We start from the raw sequence: 23,905 nt of genomic DNA on the forward strand, positions 1-23,905 counted from the left end.
GGTGCGACTTGCCTGACATCTGTGCGACAATGCACAGATGTCTATGCAAGTCGCACCAGAAAAAGAGCAGGAACTTTTTTTAAAATCTGAGTCTCACTGATTCCATTGCCAACAATCACATAGCAAGTCGCACCGGTGTGAACGGTGCTAAAACTGACTGAGCTGCCACCTCACCGAGAATAACCTTCATCCCTTCAGTCTGGATTTCGTCCTAAAACTCAAACACGATTTACTAATGGCTAAAACATACCAATGGTCACTATTCTGTACTCCTACTTTTGAATCTCTCAGCTAATGTTGATAGTGGACCACCCCCTGCTCCTCAAAAAACTCCACTCCTTTGGTCTCCATGACTGTACTCTACTTTGGTTCTCATCCTACCTATCCCACAAGTCTACCTCTTTTTTTCCATCAGGGTCCCTCAAGGTTATGTTCTTGGACATCTCATAGGCACGATCTACACCTCCTCCCTGGGTCAGCTCTCATGGCCTCCAATACCATTGCTATGCTGACATCCAAATCGATCTTTCTTCCCCTCAGCTCACTCCATCAGTTTCCTCACGCATCATTACTACTGGCAAACTATTCTGGAAGTCACACCACTTCCTTAAACTTTATCCAAAAACAGAGCTTCTAATAGTTCCTCCCTTACGTTCCTCTTCCCTTGAATTCTGGCAAGATCTTACCACCTCAACATCTCCAAAATATGCACCAATGACACCACAAAGCTTCCAATTCACTCCGTGGTTTACTTGTGTCTCGACTACAGCAACTTCTCTCCTCACTGGATTACCTTCACATGGGCTATCCCCCACTTCAGTCCATCATGAATGCTGCTGCCAGCCTCATCCACCTTACCAGCCGTGGGGTGTCTGCTACCCCTGTCTGCCAAACCCTTCGTTGGGTTTCACTAACCGAACAAATAAAATTCACAAGACTAAACACTTACAAAGCCATCCACAACTTGCCCCCCAGCTTTAATAGTCACCTAGTCTCTAAATACCAACCAAATCGTTCTCTTCATTCCTTGCAAGACCTTCTGCTCTCGAACTTCCTTGTCACCTCCAGGACTTCTCCAGAGCCTCTCCTATCCTCTGGAACTCCCTACCTCAAGCTGTCCGACTATCTCCTACTCTGCCCGCTTTTAAGTGATCCCTAAAAATCCTTCTCTTGAGAGAAGCCTATCCAGCCCCATCTTACTGCTTTTATTTTCCCCATCACCTCATCCCCCAGTTATATTTTGTATCACTTTCAGATTATAAACTCTCTTGAGCAGGGCCCTCGGATTATTCCTGTATTGAATTGTATTCCAAATGCCCTCATGTTGTAAAGCGTTACACAAACTATTGGCGCCATATAAATCCTATATAATAGGATACCTGGTTCGAGCATAAATGCAAGAATCTTGATTGTTTTGAGTTGGCACAATACAAATGAATTAGTATTGTTGAAGATTTCTGACTACTTTGTTTTTAACATTTTGGCTGTTCTAATGCAAGGATTCCATGATTATTATTTTTTTTTTGTGTCAGCGCCCATTACTTCCAACCTATTTTTGTGGTAGGTAATTGCATGTTTAGTCGTGATCAAATAGATGTTGGTAATAAATATTTATTTATATATTTAGTTAAATCTAGGCCTTTTTTAATCCCCGTTTTCATGTCAACAGTGTGAATTTCCAGAATTTCAATAATTTCTGAAGACAAGGCCAAGGGAAATACGACAATCTCTTCAAGTGGTAAAAATCACCTAAAAAAAGTGTTACACTTTAGATTGACAAACGTGTACTTCAAGAGGAGCTCCATTCTCCCCTAAAAAAATAAATAAAAGCAAGCAGGTACAAATACTGTAGCTGCTGACTTTTAATATAAGGACACTTACCTGTCCAGGGATCCAGCAATGTCCTCACTCAAGCGGATTATTCAATAGACTTCAGGTGCAGGCGCCAGCATCTTAAGTAAGGGAAACCGAGAGTGAAGCCTTCTGGCTTCACAGCAGTTTTCCTACTGCGCACGAACGAGCAGCACGGCGCTTAGTGAGTGGTCCCACAGTGTTCTGGGACCTGTGATGTGTCCCAGATGGCTGCAAGGGGAAGAACTTCCGCACAGATCGACGTGGTGATCTGACCAGAAGTGGGATCAGTTACCTGTCAAAGCCAAGTACCTGGTCCCCCTCCCAGAAAGTGCAAAACGTGGCAGTGGAGAGGGGGAGGATGCAAAACAAGCGCAACTTGCTCTTTTGGGTGAAATTCCTCTTTATTTGTAAAAATTATACTTGACCCTCGGTCTGCTTTAAATCTTCAGCATCTATTATGAACTCAAATATCCACAATCGAAGAACTAACCCTTTCAAAATGTAGACGATTAAAAAAAAATAATGCAAGTTGAATAATATCTGAATGTTGTGCTTATGTAGCAGATGAGCAAGCAGAAGAGTACTGGGAACCACCAAGAGAATGTAGGGCCCCACCGGAAGGGGCTATTGTGATAAGAGGACCTACATTTCAGAGTTAATAAATATTGTATGTATGGATTAGATATTCCCGTCATAGATCAGAGTATTTATATAAGCAACAAATGTGCTGGGTATAAACAAGGTTATGTTTACATTTAGACATTTTTGTTACTTACGCGGTCATACTCTTCCCACTCCCACTAAGGACAATGTAAGGGGTCTTCTGAGCCTTCTGCTTTTCCTGGAGGAGTGCCACTGTACCAAGAGGAGTATCACTGGAGCTCATTTTCTTTAAAAGCTGGTAAGAAAAAAAAAAAATTAAACCTCACATTTAGACTCTGCACAAACATGTCAGTTCTGCATGTGCATTTATTTCTTAGTTAAATTTAGTGGAAGAAGCTTTATGGGTCACTGGTATGAACAAACCTTCGATTTCAAAAACACTACAAATTATAGTGATCTATAGTTCTTCCACATTAAAGCACCTGAAGCAAATAATTTGGGTTTAGAAAATATTGCACTTCAACATTATTTTTTTATTATTACTGCACCAAGACTTACTGCTTCCTCGTCCAATTTTTTCATGCGTTTCTCGGTCTTCATTTTGCCTGAGCCTTTGCCATGGAACCGATGAGAAAGCTGTCTAAAAGCCTGTGACAAAAAAAAAAAAAGAAGGAGTACAGAAATTGTAAAATGTGTGTTTAAAAGACAAGTGGTAAGGTGAGGGAGAAGCTTACCTCCTTTGGACAAAGCTTCCTTCCAGTCTCATCCACGTACTCAATCTTCACATCTGGCCTGTAGCTTTCCTTTTCTTTGAATTCTTGTGTAAATCCTCTGTACTCTTCTCTCCGGCTATATTTGTCATCTATTGCCCTATTTAACATGTGATTGCACATTAGATTTAGAAATATCTAATATTTAACGGTCAACTTCATTAATAACTTCTATTCTAGATGCTGAATGTTCTTTCCTATGTTAGCCCCTAGCAGGAAAGTTGATTAACCGCCAAAACAGCAAAAAGTGACTACACACCTTGCTACCTATGTAGTGCAATGCCCTTCTGACCCAATAAAAAAAGGGGAAACTGTACATTTACCTAATCTTTTTATACTGTATTTACACAAGCTTCATAAGTCATTTTTTTAAACTATCAAAGTTGAGCTAAAACCAAGGCTTAGTTTTAGGTAGAGTTAGGAAGATTAGAACGGCTTAGGTTATCAATGCCATCGGTATTCCTGCTGGCGAGTATTTCCTCTTTTTACAAATGATATTTTCTGTCCTTGAAGTCAGCTTCCACCAGAACACAGATCAACAGAAAGCTCCCAGTGGAGATATCAGTTCTGGTGACTTGAAATAGTTTTCCTGCATTTCCTATGGTCTGTTTCAGGTAGGCCAGTAACAAGAATCTCCCTAACCACATTTATCCTGGGACAGGGATTCAGAAAGTAGCAAGAGCAGAGCATTTCAGAATGTTCGGGATGTTCGAAGGCAGTTCATGAATTTCTTAGCACAAGTTTCTTTTAAAACCGGTCCTCGAAACTCATTTGTGGTTAGATCTCTTTAAAGCAAGAAAACTGGATTTTTATCTTACCGTAAAATCCTTTTCTCTGAGGTTCACTGACGGACACAGCTCCATGTCATCTAGACCATTGGGCTCTCTCTTTAGGAGTAGGACTAGGCGGAAACCTTTTTGGTTACACCCCTGAGGCAGTCCCAGAGGGTATACCATCAATTCCTGTTATAGGACTTCAGGTTGTAACAAGCAGTGTCAGAAGAACACATCTCAACCAAACAGAGGGACAGGTGCTGTGTCCATCAGTGAACCTCAGGGAAAGGATTTTCTGGTAAGAAAAATCCAGTTCTCTCTTTCACCACTGACAGACACAGCTCCATGTCTTCAAGACCATTGGGATGTCCCAAAGCAGTGTCAACATGAGGGGTGGGAAAAACACAGCAATACGTAGAATTCCCAACAAGGCTAAACATAGCCAGCCAGGTAAAAACAAGAGCTCAATCAGGAACAACTGGAGCTCACCACCAGGAAAAAATGACACCCTCATGAAGCGGAAGCCTCTGCAACCGCAGCTTGCAAAACTTTGCGGCCAAACATCGCATCCAAAGATGCAATTACATCCACTATATAAAATTTTGTGAATGTGTGTACAGACGACCACATATCCGGCTTGCACACCTGAACCACTGACGACTGAGGATGGAAGACCCAGGAGGCACTGAGCGTCCTTGTAGAATGCGCCTTAACAGGGTAAGGAGGACTCTGACCCTTAATAGGATAGGCCTGCACCACCGTCTGCCTGATCCACTTGGAAATGGTTGCAGCAGAAACGACCTGCCCCTTACGAGGTCCATCCGTAAGAACAAACAAAGAATCGTATTTCCGAATCGGCTCATTCCCCGCCAGGTACACCCGAATCGTTCGGACCACATCCAAGGAATGTAAAGCAATTTCCTTAGGATGTTTTTTATTTAGGACATAAGGACGGTAACACAATATCTTCATTCAAGTAAAACACCGAAAACACTGAGACACCCCCCCCCCCCCGAGACTCACACCAAGTAATGCACGCCTTCCAAACTCTATGATAAACCTTCTGGGATGTAGGTTTCCTAGCTTTTTAACAGCGTAGGAATCACGGACTCCGATAGCCCCCTGTCCTTCAGCACCTGACTTTCAATAGCCAAGCCGTTCAAACCAGCGACTGTAAAGCAGAATGGAGGATTGGTCCCTAAAACAGATGAGAGGAACTTTCCAAGGGACATTTGCTACCAGCCTGTGTACCAAGACTGGCCTTGCCAGTCTTGAGCCACCAGAACGACTGGAATCCCTTCTACCTCGATTCCGCGTAGCAGTCTCGACATAAGTTGTATTGGAGGAAAGGCGTAATTCAGATGATACTGACCCCAAGGGTCCACCACCAGGGCATCTGCGGCATTGGCCAGAGGATCCTGAGACCTTGACACGAACCTCAGCACCTTCCTGTGGAGACGAGAGGCCCACATCGGGGAACCCCCAGCGAAGGCACAGTTGAAACACCTCAGGGTGAAGAGACCATTCTTCCGGATCCAACGTCTGCCGACTGAGATAGCCCGCTTGCCAATTCCCTACCCCTGGAATGTGCTCAGCAGAGAGGGCCGGAACATATATAGTTCTGCCCACCGGCCACTTCCTGGGCCACCAAGGCACCCTTTGTGCCCCCTTGATGATTGACATATGCCACAGCCGGTTGTATCCACAGGGCGTCACTGCAGACAATCCGTTCATCTAAACGGATAAAGCTTGATCGCCCGAATCTCCAGGATGCTGAGCGGCAGGCAAACTGGACTCCTCTCGAGTCCAAACATCTTGGGCTAAAGAACATTCCCCAAGACACGACCCCACCCGGACAGACTGGCATCCGTGGGTATTACAGTCCAATACAGGGAAAGAAAGTATTTTCCCCAAACGAAGCTCCGGGGAGAGGAGCCATCACAACAGAGACTTCCTTGAACCCCGACTCAACAGGATCAGATTGTCCAGTGACAGTGGATCCTTGTTCCATTTGGACAGAATCTCCCTTTGCAGAGGTCTGGTATGGAACTGAACAAACGCCTCGAAGGTGGAAACCATCAGGCCCAGCACCTGCATGCAAGTTCTGAGCGACAACTGACGGTTGGACATCATGAGCCGAGCCGCATCCTGTAGCTTCAGAAGTTTCGCCTGAGAAAGAAACACCTGGGCCGATGCCAAGTCCAGCGTCAGACAAGTAGTCCAGCTTGGTGGACGGAGTCAACACTGATTTCTGAAAATTTAGTGTCCATCCAAAATCCTTTAGAGTTCGCACAGTAATGTCCAAGTCAGCTTCTAGAGCCGAGGAAGACTCTGCACGCAGAAGCAGATCGTCCAGGTAAACCAGTACTGCGATCCCTTCCTGCCGTAGCAAGCCAGAACTGAGGCCAAAACCTTTGTGAACACCCGAGGAGCTGAGGCGAGACCAAAAGGTAACACCACAAATTGATAGTGCTCCTCGCCCACGGCAAAACGAAGAAAGCGCTGATGCCTGACATATATTGGAATATGGAGGTAAGCGTCCTTGAGATAGATAGAACCCATAAGATCTCCTTGATGAAGGAAAGCTACTACCGTGCAGATGGACTCCATCTGAAATGTCTGAACCCCGCACAAAGTGGTTCAGAGCCTTAAAATCCAAGATCGGACAAACCTTGCCTTCCTGGGAACTGTAAACCGGTTTGAATAAAACCGTGAAACCATTCTGACTCTGGAACCGGCACAATATCTCCTTGTGCAAACAGGACCAGCACTGCTCCGTAGAGGCCCTCTAGCCAATTGTGAGACGGGCGCAAGTTGGAAGGAAAGAACCTTGCCGGAGGCAAGGACCAAAACTCGATCTTGTAACCGAACCAAATCAACTCGTGTACCCATCTGTCCTGAATGAGCAAGGTCCACGGATCCAGAAAAAAAGAGAAGACGTCCCCCACCCCAGATGAGGATGAGGGTGCCCCTTTAGGCTGGGGAAGGCTTGTCTGGGGAACCAGAAGTGCCCGCTTTTGACTCATCATTCCAGGGTCTCTTGGAGCCTCCCGCAAAGTTACAGATGGATCTCGAACCCTTTTCCTGCGATCCAGATGGACGAAAGAGTCGAGAAGAAAAGGACCACGTTTAAGACAAGGTTCCTTGCCCTTAGCAACCTGCGGAAGTAATGTACCCTTACCTCCTGTAAGGCCCTTAATGATCTCTTCCATAGAGGCACCGAACAAACGGTCACCTACAAAAAGGTAGATCAGTCAGCACCTTTTTAGAAGCTTGGTCGGCCGACCAGTACTTTAACCATATTATACAGCGAAGAATCACCGCAGTCACAGATACCCTGCCGAAGATAAAAAGACAAGGCGCCACTAAGTGCAGTAGGCTCCGAGTATTTATTAGGTTAAAAGTGTAAAAGCACTCACATTTGGTAAATGTGACATGGGCATAGCAAAGATCTGTCTGGAGTCTTCCTATCCGCTGTGCTGAGTGGTTGCAATGAGGACATCCGGTGATCCGCTTCCTGTAGATGCGTCCTTTCGTCTGTGTCTCAGCTTAGTTGGCATGAGATTTCCTGAAGGCAGGGTGTGGAGGCAGGTGTCCAATAGAGTGGGTGGTGGGCGGTTACATGTTTCAGAGCTCAGCTCCTTCGTGAGACCTCCACCCGCTGGAGGTAAAAGGACATTTATATAGGCTAAACAGGAAAGGAGGAAACAGAGACTGTAACCTTGGAAAGGTTGCAAAAAGGGATGCTCACACCTGCTAAAAGTAAAAAATGAGAACATTTTATTGATAAAATAGGCACAGTTATAACAATTTGGAGCACGCCCCAGAACCTGGGATCGTGACACACATTGGAGGATCAGATACAGCAAGACTACATGTAAGACAGCATTAAAAACACCACAATGACAAAACACACGCTACTGGCCACACCACCCACTGGGGATAGTGATAAGGCACAGATCCAGCGATTGGCAGTATATGGCCCAATCGGACCCTGTAATACTACCACAAACCCTGAATCGGTGCTGGCATGCCACCGAGAACTGCTAATATGGAGATGATGCTGATGCACATGAAACCGACACTCTGAAAAGGCTGAAATATTAATCAGATATTAAAGTGAAATGATGTCACTGATTTTCTGCGGTTACCAACCAATACACATTAACAAAAAATCTTCTGTTTGAAAGTGAGGACAACCAGATTAATCAGCCACTAAATTGATAGAATTTTGCTTAGGAATGGAAATGGTATCCCAACAAGGATGTTGATGTATTAAAAATGAAAGCCTTCTTATCCTATTCCATAGCGGCAAAGAAAATTATGCAGAGAGGAGGAAAGGGTAAAGAAGGCGAGAGATCTTGTCATGCGGACTTAGGCGAGTGAGGAGTCCCCTGTAGTGAGTGGGCAGGTCCTGAAGAAGCGTGCGTCACGCATGCGAAACGCGTTGATGTCACGCGCTGCTGCCCACCCACTACAGGGGACTCCTCACTCGCCTAAGTCCGCATGATGGTTCTAAGCCGACGCATAATTTTCTTTGCCGCTATGGAATAGGATAAGAAGGCTTTCATTTTTAATACATCAACATGCTTGTTGGGATACCATTTCCATTCCTAAGCAAAATTCTATCAATTTAGTGGCTGATTAATCTGGTTGTCCTCACTTTCAAACAGAAGATTTTTTGTTAATGTGTATTGGTTGGTAACCGCAGAAAATCAGTGACATCAATACACTTTAATATCTGATTAATATTTCAGCCTTTTCAGAGTGTTGGTTTCATGTGCATCAGATTTATCTCCATATTAGCAGTTCTCGGTGGCATGCCGGCAACGATTCAGGGTTTTTTGGTAGTATTACAGGGTCCGATTGGGCCATATACTGCCAATCACTGGATCTGTGCCTTATCACTATCCCCAGTGGGTGGTGTGGCCAGTAGCGTGTGTTTGTTTTGTCATTGTGTTGTTTTTAATGCTGTCTTACATGTAGTCTTGCTGTATCTGATCCTCCAATGTGTGTCACGATCCCAGGTTCTGGGGCGTGCTCCAAATTGTTATTACTGTGCCTATTTTATCAATAAAACTTTCTCATTTTTGACATTTAGCAGGTGTGAGCATCCCTTTTTGCAACCTTTCCAAGGTTACAGTCTCTCCGTTTCCTCCTTTCCTGTTTATTCTAGTATTCCTTGGTTGCGGTGGCTCACTGCCTATAATGGGCCAATTGGGAATTCCCTGTCGAGCCCTGGATGATAGTTGACCACGTGTCTTGCGAGCAAGTCACAAGTGGCCCTATAGGTCTCCACACCACTCCATTGTCCATCACATTTATATAGGCAACTGAAATCGATCTTACATGGGACAGGTGCATTCAGGCAGACGATAAATGGATAGGAAATTGATACCAGCATGTGCATACCCCTGAAAGCTGGTAACCATTGCACTATTATCGCACATGTGAATACTACATTACCATGTTAAAAATATTTTAAAAATGTATAAGAAAAAAAAAAAAACACATGCATACACATACACAAACAATGTGTATGAAGACAGTTCAAAGAGTATGCACCCTCAGGACATTGTTCAGAAATAGTTAAAAAAGGAACAAATATCACAATAAAAATTAGAAAAGAAAATATAAAAATGGACATCCAGCGCAAAATATTCAAAGAGACCCAAAAAGATATTCTATAATAAATAGCGTATTAATTTCAAATTCCTCATTTATTCTCCCAGGTAACAAAATATCAAAGGCATAAATACAGTAGGTTTCTATGCGACATAAACGCACGAACCTCTCTGCTTCAGAAAAGGTGGGGGGAAATGGACTCTATGACCCATACTTTTAGGCCAGCACTAGATTTATTATGGTGTTTTGTGAAGTGTCAAGGTACACTGTGGTTGTCTTTACCGGCCTTAATTGCTCGGCGATGTTCTCCAAAGCGTTGTCTTAGCGGCCGTATAGTACGGCCTACATAATGTAGGCCGCAGGGGCAGGATAGACAGTAAACCACATGTTCCGTAGAACAAGTGTAAAATTCTTTAATGGGGTAATTTACCCTCGACAGAAAACTTTTTTTGTCCATGTTGGACGAAACTACAAGTGAGGCACAGAGGTTTTTTGCACTGATACATTCCGATAATGTAGAAGAATTTTAATGAGGGAGATGCATGTTTTCTGTAATGAAGCTTACTTTGGGCTATCTTCTATATAAAAACTATATATTAGTTCATGTCAGAGGGGCAGTAAAAACACATGGCTGATCTGTGCTTGAAACATGCAGATGCTTGGGTTAGTGTGGCAGCTTTAACTCAGCATGTCAAAACGTGTCCATTTAAGTCAATAGGACCATGCTGTCCTAAAGGGGTGGTAGAGCTTGCCTCCCATATCAATGACCCCAACAAAGCCTGAAGGGTTTCCTCACCCCTCGTTAACACGTACACCTAATAAACTCAGATCTCAAACCAAGTTGCAGCATTCCTCTGACTTGCGTGAAGACAGGACCTCAGAACATCTTTCCAAAATTTGGAGCTGGCTGGTTTGGCCTTACACAGCTCTATCTACAGAATAGAATGGGGAAAAAACACAAATCCCTCGTGCAGTAACGCAATTGAGCTTTCAAATTATATCATTTGGAGTCACGATTCCCATGCATAACCCACGGGCCTAACGTTTCAAAAAAATTATGCTAGGCTGGCGGTGCTAAAGTTTGAGAAAATGCCACAACCTGGTTTGCGGTACAATTTTTTTTAAAAAAAATTTTTTTGATTAAGTAAACATGTAAAAGAGGCTTGGGAAGAGCATGGGGGGCAATCGGACCAAAATTTGTATAAATTCAGTTACACTTTAACCACTTGCTAGTTATACCGGGATGATGCCTGCACTTTTCTTTATTATTATTATTATTTTTTTTTTTTTTTTTTTTTTTTTTTTTTTTTTTTTTAGAGCCGACGGTCGGATCTCATTTAGGCCCTGTACACACAACGCTCATCTGTGAAAATCCAAAATGCCCAACAATCAAAATCCCATTCATTTCAATGGCCCCTGTTCACATCTGAGCATTTTGTCCCCTGAAGCAAAACGCCTGTAGCTGAAAAAAGTACAGGAGCTTCTTTTTGGACTGATTACCAGCGTTTTGTTAGATGTCAATGCCTGCCTCCAAAAACGCCAAAAAAAAAAAAAAAAAAAAACGCCCCCATAAAAACGCCTGAAAACAATACGCTCGGGTGTGAATGGAGCCTTAAAAGCAATCTTAGAAGCTAGACAAATGTGCCAGAAAAGGCCTTGGGGGTCAAGTGGTTAAGAATGCACGAGACCTTGACAAGTAAATAAAGGTATATTTGGTTGAGAATTCCTCTTTGGAATGTACTGACCTCTAGCACTTACAGAAATCTTTATTCAAAAATGAAGCCTCTGGTTTCTACATATATTGAATAAGCCTGTAATTCTTAACCAAGAAGACCTTTAGGTCACAATATTACTTACATTTTGTCCTCTATACAATATACAGCTGATGGGAGGGATCTATTGGTAGCTTTGACACGTGCCACTTTATGTACGGTTGTCTCCAGCAGACCTGTGAGAAAATACCAAAGTTTTTAAATTCAGTGTACTTGGTTATCGCAAAAAAAAAAAAAACAAAAAAAACTTAATATATAATATACAGTGCCTTGCAAAAGTATTCACCCCCTTGACTTTTTACCAATTTTGTTACATTATAGCCTTCAGTTCAATGCTTTGATAATCTGAATTTTATGTGATGGATCAGAACACAATAGTCGAAGTTGGTGAAGTGTGAAATGAGAAAAATATATACATAAAACTTTTTTAGAAATAGAAAAACAGAAAATTGTTATGTGCGTATGTATTCACCCCCTTTGTTATGAAGCCCATAAAAAGCTCTGGTGCAACCAATTACCTTCAGAAGTCACATAATTTGTGAAATGATGTCCACCTGTGTGTAATCTAAGTGTCACATGATCGGTCATTACATCTTTTATGAAAGGCCCCAGAGGCTGCAACACAAGCAAGAAGCACCAATAACCAAACATTGCCATGAAGACCAAGGAACTCCCCAAACAAGGGACAATGTTGTTGAGAAGTACAAGTCAGGGTTAGGTTATAAAAAAATATCCAAATCTTTGATGATCCCCAGGAGCACCAACATGGCACAACAGCAAACCTGCCAAGAGACGGCCGCCCACCAAAACTCACGGACCGGGCAAGGAGGGCATTAATCAGAGAGGCAGCACAGAGACATAAAGGTAACCCTGGAGGAGCTGCAGAGTCCCACAGAAGAGACTGGAGTATCTGTACACAGGAGGACAAGACGTATGCTGCAAAGAATTGCGCTTTATGGCAGAGTGGCCAGAAGAAAGCCATTACTTTGAGGAAAAAGCAAAATGGCACGTTTTGAGTTTGTGAAAAGGCATGTGGGAGACTCACAAAACGTATGGAGGAAGGCGCTCTGGTCTGATGAGACTAAAATTGAACTTTTCGGCCATCAAAGAAAACGATATGTCTGGCGCAAACCCAACACATCACCCAAACAACACCATCCACACAGTGAAACATGGTGGTGGCAGCATGATGCTATGGGGGATGTTTTTCAGCAGCCGGGACTGGGAAACTGGTCAGAGTTGAGGGAAAGATAGATGGTATACAGGGATATTCTTGAGCAAAACCTGTACCACACAGAGCGTGATTTGAGGCTAGAATGGAGGTTCGCCTTCCAGTAGGACAATGACCTCAAAACACACTGCTAAAGCAACACTTGATTGGTTTAAGGGGAAACATGTAAATGTGTTGGAATGGCCTAGAGAGACTTATCCAAAGAGACTTGGAGTTGTGATTACCGCGACAGGTGGCTCTACAAAGTATTGACTTTAGGGGGGGGGGGGGGGGTGGGGGGAATAGTTATGCACATTGATTTTTTTTCTGTAGAGAGAGAGAGACAGACAGAGGACAGGCATACAGTGCCTTGCGAAGGTATTAGGCCCCCTTCCTTGAACTTTTCAACCTTTTGCCACATTTCAGGCTTCAAACATAGATATAAAACTGTAATTTTTTGTGAAGAATCAACAAGTGGGACACAATCATGAAGTGGAACGAAATTTATTGGATCTCTCAAACTTTGTTAAATAAAAAACTGAAAAATTGGGCGTGCAAAATTATTCAGCCCCTTTACTTTCAGTGCAGCAAACTCTCTCCAGAAGTTCAGTGAGGATCTCTGAATGATCCAATGTTGACCTAAATGACTAATGATGATAAATAGAATCCACCTGTGTGTAAGTCTCCGTATAAATGCACCTGCACTATGATAGTCTCAGAGATCCGTTTAAAGCGCAGAGAGCATCATGAAGAACAAGGAACACACCAGGCAGGTCCGAGATACTGGTGGAGAAGTTTAAAGCCGGATTTGGCTACAAAAAGATTTCCCAAGCTTTAAACATCCCAAGGAGCACTGTGCAAGCGATAATATTGAAATGGAAGGAGTATCAGACCACTGCACATCTACGAAGACCTGGCCGTCCCTCTAAACTTTCAGCTCATACAAGGAGAAGACCAATCAGAGATGCAGCCAAGAGGCCCATGATCACTCTGGATGAACTGCAGAGATCTACAGCTGAGGTGGGAGACTCTGTCCATAGGACAACAATCAGTCATATACTGCACAAATCTGGCCTTTATGGAAGAGTGGCAAGAAGAAAGCCATTTCTTATCCATAAAAAGTGTCGTTTAAAGTTTGCCACAAGCCACCTGGGAGACACACCAAACATGTGGAAGAAGGTGCTCTGGTCAGAAGAAACCAAAATTTAACTTTTTGGCAACAATGCAAAACGTTGTTGGGCGTAAAAGCAACACAGCTCATCACCCTGAACACACCATCCCCACTGTCAAACATGGTGGTGGCAGCATCATGGTTTAGGCCTGCTTTTCTTCAGCAGGGACAGGGAAGATGGTTAAAATTGATGGGAAGATGGATGGAGCCAAATACAGGACCATTCTGGAAGAAAACCTGATGGAGTCTGCAAAAGACCTGAGACTGGGATGGAGATTTGTCTTCCAACAAGAATGATCCAAAACATAAAGCAAAATCTACAATGGAATGGTTCACAAATAAATATATCCAGGTGTTAGAATGGCCAAGTCAAAGTCCAGACCTGAATCCAATCGAGAATCTGTGGAAAGAACTGAAAACTGCTGTTCACAAACGCTCTCCATCCAACCTCACTGGGCTCGAGCTGTTTTGCAAGGAGGAATAGGCAAAAATTTCAGTCTCTCGATGTGCAAAACTGATAAAGACATACCCCAAGCGACTTACAGCTGTAATCGCAGCAAAAGGTGGCGCTACAAAGTATTAACTTAAGGGGGCTGAATAATTGTGCACGCCCAATTTACAGTTTGTTAAAAAAGTTTGAAATATCCAAAAAATTTCGTTCCACATCATGATTGTGTCCCACTTGTTGATTCTTCACAAAAATTACAGTTTTATATCTTTACATTTGAAGCCTGAAATGTGGCAAAAGGTCGAAAAGTTCAAGGGGGCCGAATACTTCGCAAGGCACTGCACACACACACACATACATAGATACATACATATATATATAAATATATCGATAGTATCTCACAAAAGTGATTACACCCCTCACATTTTTGTAAATATTTTATCATATCTTTTCAAAGGGACAACACTAAAGAAAAAACACTTTTCTACAATGTAAAGTAGAGAGTGTACAGCTTGTGTAACAGTGTAAATTTGCTGTCTCCTCAAAATAACTCCCAGCCATTAATGTCTAAACCGCTGGCAACAAAAGTGAGTACACCCCTAAGTGAAAACATCCAAACTGGGCCCAAAGTGTAAATATTTTGTGTGGCCATAATTTTCCAACACTGCCCTAACTCTCTTTTTCACCACAGCTTCACAGGTTGCCACTGGAGACCTCTTCCACTCCTCCAAGATGACATCACAGAGCTGGTGGATGTTAGAGACATTGCGCGCCTCTGTCTGGAGACATGCTTGGCCAATCCATCATCTTAACCCTCAGCTTCTTTAGCAAGATAAATAATTAATTTGACTGAATCAAATAAGTTTATCTTGGTCTCAGACCACAGGACATTTTTCCAGTAATCTATGTCCTTAGTCTGCTTGCCTTAAGCAAACTGTTTGCGGGCTATCTTAAGAAAAGGCTTCCATCTGGGACGACAGCCATGCAGACGGATTTGATTTCTGCGGCGTATGGCCTGAACACTGACAGGCTGACCCCCACCCCTTCAACCTCTGCAGCAATGCTGGCGCACTCATATGTATGTCTATTTCCCAAAAACAACCTTTGGATATGACGCTGAGGACTTGCACTCAACTTCTTTGGCGAGGCCTGTTCCGAGTGGAACCTGTCCTGTTAAACCACTGTATGGTCTTAGCCACAGTGATGCAGCTCAGTTTCAGGGTCTTGGCAATCTTCTTTTAGCCTAGGCCATCTTCATGTAGAACAACAATTCTTTTTCCGATCCACAGAGTTCTTTGCCATGAGGTACCATGTTGAACTTTCAGTAACCAGTAAGAGAGCGATAAACAGAGTTTAACACACCAGCTCCCCAGTAACACCCGAGACCTTGTAACACTAACGAGTCACATGACGACAGGGAGGGAAAATAGCTAATTAGGCCCAATTTGAACATTTTAACTTAGGGGTGTACTCACTTTTGTTGCCAGCGGTTTAGACATTAATGGCTGTGTGTTGAGTTATTACGAGGGGCAAATTGACATGGCTATACAAGCTGTACACTCACTATTTTACATTGTAGCAAAGTGTAATTTCTTCAGTGTTGTCACATGAAAAGATATAAAATATTTACAATAATGTGAGGCGTGTACTCACTATATAATTTATATATATATATATATACACACACACACACACACATATACATATATACACACACACACACACACACACACACACACACATATACACAAACATATATACACAAACCCCAAAAAGTTGGGACACTGTACAAATTGGGAGTAAAAAGGAATGGACTAATTTACAAATCTCATAAACTTATATTTTATTCACAATATAATATAGATAACATATCAAATGTTGAAAGTGAGACATTTGGAAATGTCACGCCAAGTATTGGCTCATTTTTGGATTTCATGAGAGCTACACATTCCAAAAAAGTTGGGACAGGTAGCAATAAGAGGCCGGAAAAGTTAAATGTACATATAAAAGAACAGCTAAAGGAACAATTTGCCACTTATTCGGTCAATTGGCAACATGATTGGGTAAAAAAAGAGCCTCTAAGAGTGGCAGTGTCCCTCAGAAGTCAAGATGGGCAGAGGATCACCAATTCCCCCAATGCTGCGGCGAAAAATACTGGAGCAATATCACAAAGGAGTTTCTCAGAGAAAAATTGCAAAGCGTTTGAAGTTATCATCATCTACAGTGCATATCATCCAAAGATTCAGAGAATCTGGAACAATCTCTGTGCGTAAGGGTCAAGGCCGGAAAACCATATTGGATGCCCGTGATCTTTGGGCCCTTAGACTGCACCACATACAGGAATGCTACTGTAATGGAAATTACAACATGGGCTCAGGAATACTTCCAGAAAACATTGTCGGTGAACACAATCCAACGTGCCTTCGCCGTTGCCAGCTAAAACTCTGTAGGCCAAAAAAGAAGCCAAATCTAAACATGATCCAGAAGTGCAGGCGTTTTCTCTGGGCCAAGGCTCATTTAAAATGGACTGTGGCAAAGTGGAAAACTGTTCTGTGGTCAGACGAATCAAAATTTGAAAAACTGGGATGCCATGTCATCCGGACTAAAGAGGACAAGGACAACCCAAGTTGTTCTCAGCGCTCAGTTCAGAAGCCTGCATCTCTGATGGTATGGGGTTGCATGAGTGCGTGTGGCATGGGCAGCTTACACATCTGGAAAGGCACCATCAATGCTGACAGGTATATCCAAGTTCTAGAACATATGCTCCCATTCAGATGTTGTCTCTTTCAGGGAAGACCTTGCATTTTCCAACATGACAATGGCAGACCACATACTGCATCAATTACAACATCATGGCTGTGTAGAAGAAGGATCTGGGTACTTAAATGGCCAGCCTGCAGTCCAGATCTTTCACCCATAGAAAAATTTGCCGCATCATAAAGAGGAAGATGCAACAAAGACGACCCAAGACAGTTGAGCAACTAAAAACCTGTAGACAAGAATGGGGAAACATTCCTATTCCTAAACTTGGGCAACTTGTCTCCTCAGTCCCCAGACGTTTGCAGACTGTTATAAAATGAAGAGGGGATGCCACACAGTGGTAAACATGGCCTTGTCCCAACTTTGAGATGTGTTGATGCCATAAAATTTAAAATCAATTTATTTTTCCCTTAAAATGATAAATTTTCTCAGTTTAAACATTTGATATGTCATCTATGTTGTATTCTGAAAAAAATATGGAAATTTGAAACTTCCACATCATTGCATTCTGTTTTTATTCACAATTTGTACAGTGTCCCAACTTTTTTGGAATTAGGTTTGTGTGTATATAGATATATATATATATATATATATATATCTATATATAAATATATATATCTATATATAAATATATATATCTATATATAAATATCTATATCTATATATAAATATCTATATCTATATATCTATATCTATATATAAATATCTATATATAAATATCTATATATAAATATCTATATATAAATATCTATATCTATATCTATATATCTATATCTATATCTATATATCTATATATAAATATCTATATATAAATATCTATATCTATATCTATATATCTATATCTATATATCTATATCTATATCTATATATAAATATCTATATATAAATATCCATATATAAATATCTATATATAAATATCTATATCTATATATCTATATCTATATCTATATATCACATATCTATCTATCTCTCTATCTCTATCTATCTCTATCTATCTATCTACACCTATATACACACACAGCGGGTAATACACATGTGCAACTCAAAAAAGGGACTCATTTGATATAGCTGCGTTACACAGAGTGATATTTTAAATATTTTTTTTTTTTTTTAATTTTTGATGCTTACAGCTAGTGAAAACCCAAAATTCAGTATCTCCGAAAATTTGATTACATAGGACTATTAACCACTTTACCACTAGAGGATTTTGCGGTCTTACGTCTGGGCCACTTTTTGCGATTTGGCCCTGTGCGACTTTAACTGACAATTGTGCGGTCGTGCGACGCCATACCCAAACGAAATTTACGTCCTTTTTTTCCCACAAACAGAGCTTTCTTTTGGTGGTATTTGATCACCTGTGCGATTTTTACTTTTTGCGCTTTAAACAAAAAAAGTGCATAAATTTTGAAAAAACAATATTTTTCACATTTTTTTATATGAAATTCCCCCCAAAAAAATGTAAAAATCAAAATTTTTTTAAATTTTTGGCCAATTTGTTTTCTGCTACCTATGTTTGGTAAAAATTCTCAATAAGCGTATTTTGGTTTGCGCAAAAGTTATTGCGTTTACTAACAAAGGGAAAGATTTCTGTAATTTTTGGTGTTTTTTTTTTTAACGCGTAATGGCGGCGATCTGCGATTTTTTTTGCGGTACTGCGACATTGCGGCGGACAGATCGGACCCTTGACTGACATTTTTGACACTTTTGGGGGTACCAGTGACATTACTGCAGTAATCAGTGCTATATATATGCTGTAAAAATGACACTGGCAGGGAAGGGGTTAATTTTATTGGAGAGGGAGGGGTTAATGTATGCCTGGTGCTTACTGACGTGTGGGGGGGGGGGGGGGGAGGTGACTGTGACACAAGGACAGATCCAGGGTTCAGCTATGCTGAACCCTGCAATCTGACCCTGCCTGTCACTTGGGAGATCCGCCCGCTTGTGTTTACACAAGCAGGCGGATCTCCACACTAGATCCCCGACGATCGGGGAAGAGCAGAGGCGATCGCCGCTGCTCCTCCCCTGGCCCGACTCCCGCTGTGACTGAAAATAGCGGGAGCGAGCCTCCGGCGGCGCGCAAGCACCGCCCACAAGGGGAGTGTCTGACCACGTAGTACTACGTCGTCAGACGATAACGAGCCACTTTGCCGCAGTAGTACTACGGTACTCAGCGGTAAAGTGGTTAAAGAAGGATTTTAATACAAAAATGTTGGCTTACTGAAAAAATGGATTTTTGTAAAATCTTACCGTAAAATCCTTTTCTCTTAGCTCATCGACAGACGTAGTCCTCGGTGATACACCACCTTCGGGTTATGTTACCTCCGCAGGAGCAGGACTAGACAGGAAATTAAAAAGCTCTGGCCACACCCTAGGGGCAGTCCCAGAGGGTATATCCTCTCTCTCTCTCTGCCTCAGCAAATCAGTTATGTGAAAAAGCAGTGCTTAGAGAATTTAACCCAACCCAACTCCAAAACAGAGGGGCGGGGACTACGTCTGTCGATGAGCTAAGAGAAAAGGATTTTACGGTAAGATTTTACAAAAATCCATTTTTCTCTAGCGCTCATCGACAGACGTAGTCCTCGGTGATACACCACCTTCGGGACGTCCCAGAGCAGTATCACAACTGAGGGGTGGGAAAATGGAAATCAAATCCCAATCTAGAAGGCCCAACCGGTGCCAACTAGAAGTTTACAATGCTCATCCTTAATGATGAGACTCAAACAAAAAAAGAGAAAACAATTTTTTTTTTTTTTTTTTCAAACCGAAAAAAACCCTCGAGGTAGACCACCGGTCTCCTCAAATTGCGGCCTGCAAAACCTTGCGGCCAAATGAGGCATCCGCCGATGCCGTCACATCAATTTTATAGAATTTTGTAAAGGTATGTACCGACGACCAGGTGGCCGCCTTACATACCTGGACCACTGACGCCTGATGGCGAAAGGCCCAGGAAGTACTGAGCGCTCGAGTGGAGTGCGCCCTAACAGGGAACGGAGGACTCTGACCCTTAATAGAATAAGCCTGTACCACCGTTTGTCTAATCCATTTGGCAATGGTCGCGGCAGATGCAGGCAAACCCTTTCTGGGGCCATCCGTGATCACAAAAAGTGAATCCGTCTTACGGAATGATTCCGTAGCTTTCAGGTATACCCTGATTGCCCGAACCACATCTAAGGAATGCAACGCATGTTCCCGATGATGCTTGGGCTGAGGACACAAGGAAGGTAGTACAATATCTTCATTCAGATGAAAATCTGAAACCACCTTGGGAAGAAAAGATGGCTTAGGATGAAGTACTACCTTATCCCTATGAATCACTAGGTATGGTGACTGGCATGATAATGCAGCCAGTTCTGACACCCTGCGAGCAGAAGTAATAGCCACCAAGAAGGCCACCTTCTGGGATAGAGTAAGCAAGGGAATCTCCCTGATGTTTTCAAAGGGAGGTTTCTGTAGAACCGACAAAACCAAATTAAGATCCCAGGGCGGTAAGGGCGCGCGGACTGGAGGAGCCAGGTGCCGCACCCCCTGGATGAAATTCCGCACCAAGGATTTGGTAGCTAAAGGCTTCTGAAAGAAGATTGCTAATGCTGAAACTTGACCCTTGATGGTGCTCAAGGCTAGCTTCTGCTCAACCCCTTGTTGCAAAAAGGCCAATATTCGAGTCACCGAATAGGTACGTGGAGGAAATCCTAAAGATTCGCACCACGCAATATAAGTCTTCCATGTGTGATAATAGACTTTGCTGGAAGTCGCTTTCCTTGCTTTAATAAGGGTAGGAATGACTGAAGTAGACAAACCTCTGTCCTTCAGTACTTGGGTCTCAATGGCCAGGCCATTAAAACCAGCGACTGTAGAGCACGAAGGTAAATTGGTCCTTGAGACCACAGACACTCCCTGAGACGAAGTTCCCACGGAACGTCTGCGACTAACATGTCCAAGTCGGCCAGGCCGGCTTGAGGAGGCCAGCCTAGAATTTCTAGGACCACTGGCGCTGATTGGATCTGAACCAGGCGTCCCTAGAGCTATCTGGCCCCGACCATCCGAGAAAGTCTGGTCGTTTTCTGTTCCCACACATTTATCAGATACCTGATAGTTATCAGGAAAGGTGATCTTTTCTGGTTGAACCTCAGGGACCGAAGTCACCCGACTAGAGGCTACTTGGCCTATCTGGTCAACCAGATCCGATTCCTGTGAGGTATCGGGACTAATCTTAGGAAAAGGTAAAGGAAAAGATCTTTTCAGGGAACGGTAACTACCGCTTCCTGTGGTACTTAAATGTTGGAAGGGAAGAATCGCACCGGTAGTAGTGGTTGATGCTCGATCTAATGTCCTGAATACCGGTGAAAACGTCCCCCCACCCTGAAACCGGGTGGGGGCGCACCTTCAGGCTGTGTACTCCTTTGCTTCGGGTTTGGCTGGGTTGGCCCCCTTCTTGAACCCTCCTGGAGGAGTCTTGCCTTTCCCGCTAGTACCAGCCGGGCGCCCTTTATGGGCGGTAAAGAAAGGTCCTCGCTTGTTGCGAGGTCCCTTAGCTTTTGCAACCTGTGGCAAAAAAGTGCTCTTGCCCCCAGTGGCATCCTTAATGATTTCATCTAGGTTGGCTCCAAATAGACGATTCCCCTGAAAGGGGAGATTGGTCAAGGTCTTTTTGGAACCTAGGTCAGCTGACCAGCATTTTAACCACAGCACACGTCTGAGGATCACTGCTAACTTAGATGCATGCCCTAATAGGGGAGTAGTGTCCAAGGCTGCGTCACAGATAAACCGTAGCCCTTGTATGATCTGTTCCATCAAATCAGATGTCTCCTGGGGAATATCTTTTCCCCTAAGATCTTGGCGTACCATTTTCGCCCATTCCGTAAGTGTCTGGGAAACTAGACCAATAACGATTACTGGTCTAAATGCTGACCCTATCAGAGAAAAGATAGTGCGGGACTCTGCTTCTATCTTTCGATCCACCGGATCCTTAAAGGACGAAGTGTCCTCCACTGGAATAACCGTGGCTTTATTCAGCCTGGAAATAGGCGGATCCACGACTGGTGGTACCGTCCATTTCTTAATGATGGATTCCTCAAACGGATAGCGTCTAGCAATACGCTTGGAAATAGTAAAGGTACGTTTAGAATGCTCCCATTCTCCTTTAATCTGATTACCAAAACATTTAGGTACAGGAAAAGCCTTCGCCGTCTTGATGGGCTTATTAGTCCCAAAAGGCCTCTCTGTTTCAGTTGCCTCTGCCGGTAAAGCCTCAAGTTTTAAGGTTTCTTGCACTGCCACAACTAGTGCGTCCACCAATGCTTCTTCCTGAATTATAGCAAGAGAAGAAGCGTCCTCCTCACTGTCTGAGGGGGCTTTACCTGGGATAACAGCCCTTGCAGAGGAACCTGCAACTGCCGTGACCATCTCTGAATCTGAGTCAGAGGTGTCAGATGGTATAGGGGTAGGCGGGGGTCGCTTCCTTGACCCCCGTCCCTGACAGGCCGCCTCCACCCGAGCCACCATAGACTCCAAAATTGCTGTAAATGACTCTATACTCTGTGCACCGGCGGGTCCCGAGGCCCCCTCGAGGGAAACAGGTGGGGGAATATGTGTGGCAGGGTCCATAATAACTCCAGTACTTCCTGGATAATATAATTCAAAAGTAAAGAAAAAAACTTTTTTTTTTTTTTTTTTTTTCTGACCCCCAGCGCCACAAAAAAAAACCCCTTAGTGTTACCTGCTTAGGGATCCCTATCGATCGAGAGAGAGAGAGATAGACCCCCAGGCTCACCACTTGATGCTCAGAGTTAAACTGCAACAGCTTACAGCGCTGTCTTGACAAACAGGAAGTCTTTTGGCTGGCTGCCCAGGAAGAAAGGAGGCGGCTCCGCCCCTCTGCACGCCTTCCGGCGCCTCCCCCAAGCTCCACGAGGTGTAGGATCACCTCAAACATGGCCGCCCCCATGCTGGAGACACGAGGCTACGCCAAAATGGCGGCTCGTGCGATCCAGCAAAAAAAAAAAAAATGGCGGCGGCCTAAACTGAATAGCGGTGTGCTGCAGGGCACACAACACTCTCTCTGCATGGGGATATGGCGTGGTTGGCGGTACCGGCCCTGGCGGACCGCGTGGCCGTTCGGGAGGCCTGCTAATAGCTGGAGATCTGATTTGGAAGGCAGTCTACATGTCCGTGGCTTCTGACTGGTAGGTAGCTTATACTTAACCCATAAGATTCCCAGAATGCCACAGATTACATCTTTAAAACATGTATACAATAGATTGTTAGCTCCCAAGCCAAGCCTCCTGGCTTTTGCACACATAAATCACACTCAAAGTAGGAGGATTTGTGACATGTTATAGGATAGAAAGGACTCTTTCTTACCATACAGAGAGGGGCCCGCGTTCACCACAAAACCCGTCAGGGAAAAAGGGGGAACATACTACTCACCATACCGGAACCAGGCGGGCACCAACTCCTGACAGTACCCCTCTCCACCGGGGCGGGAGGGCTGTCGACCGATACGGACGCCGTGACTCATGGTCTTTGGCGTTTCGGCGAGACGTTTAACTCGCGTGGACAGTCCTTTAATGGGACTTTGTCGCGGCCGACCCAGCGCGGAGCTATGGCCTGCACGCGCTCGTAGGCTGAACTGGGGTGACCACCGGATCTCAACATCCAGCCCGTCGCCCAGTTCAGCTTTCTTGCTTGAAGATCTCACAGGAACACTGGAGAAAAAAGCTGTCTAAAAAAATCCTTTAAGAAAAAATTCTTGCCAGGACCTAAGATCCCAGCAAGGTGTCTAGGTCCTTACTCCTAACTAGACAGAAAATAACTGATTTGCTGAGGCAGAGAGAGAGAGGATATACCCTCTGGGACTGCCCCTAGGGTGTGGCCAGAGCTTTTTAATTTCCTGTCTAGTCCTGCTCCTGCGGAGGTAACA

The 23,905-nt window shown here is 43.6% G+C and overlaps 1 protein-coding gene across 1 annotated transcript in view; it reads right to left on the reverse strand.

The window, feature by feature from the left end:
- Positions 1–2,626: 2,626 nt before the first annotated feature.
- Positions 2,627–23,905, reverse strand: part of SART1 (spliceosome associated factor 1, recruiter of U4/U6.U5 tri-snRNP) — a gene marked incomplete at its 3' end in the record, with an annotated part of 162,008 nt that continues 140,729 nt past the window's right edge. Inside the window, exons 17-20 of the mRNA XM_082270180.1 lie at positions 11,483–11,573; positions 3,192–3,327; positions 3,016–3,105; positions 2,627–2,752 (exon numbers count right to left, since the gene is read on the reverse strand). Of these exons, the coding sequence (XP_082126306.1) occupies positions 2,627–2,752; positions 3,016–3,105; positions 3,192–3,327; positions 11,483–11,573 (443 nt within the window). The remainder of the gene's footprint in view (positions 2,753–3,015; positions 3,106–3,191; positions 3,328–11,482; positions 11,574–23,905) is intronic.

This window comes from Pelophylax lessonae (assembly GCF_965119305.1).
Source record: "Pelophylax lessonae genome assembly, chromosome: 10".
Classification (NCBI taxonomy): Eukaryota; Metazoa; Chordata; class Amphibia; order Anura; family Ranidae; genus Pelophylax; species Pelophylax lessonae.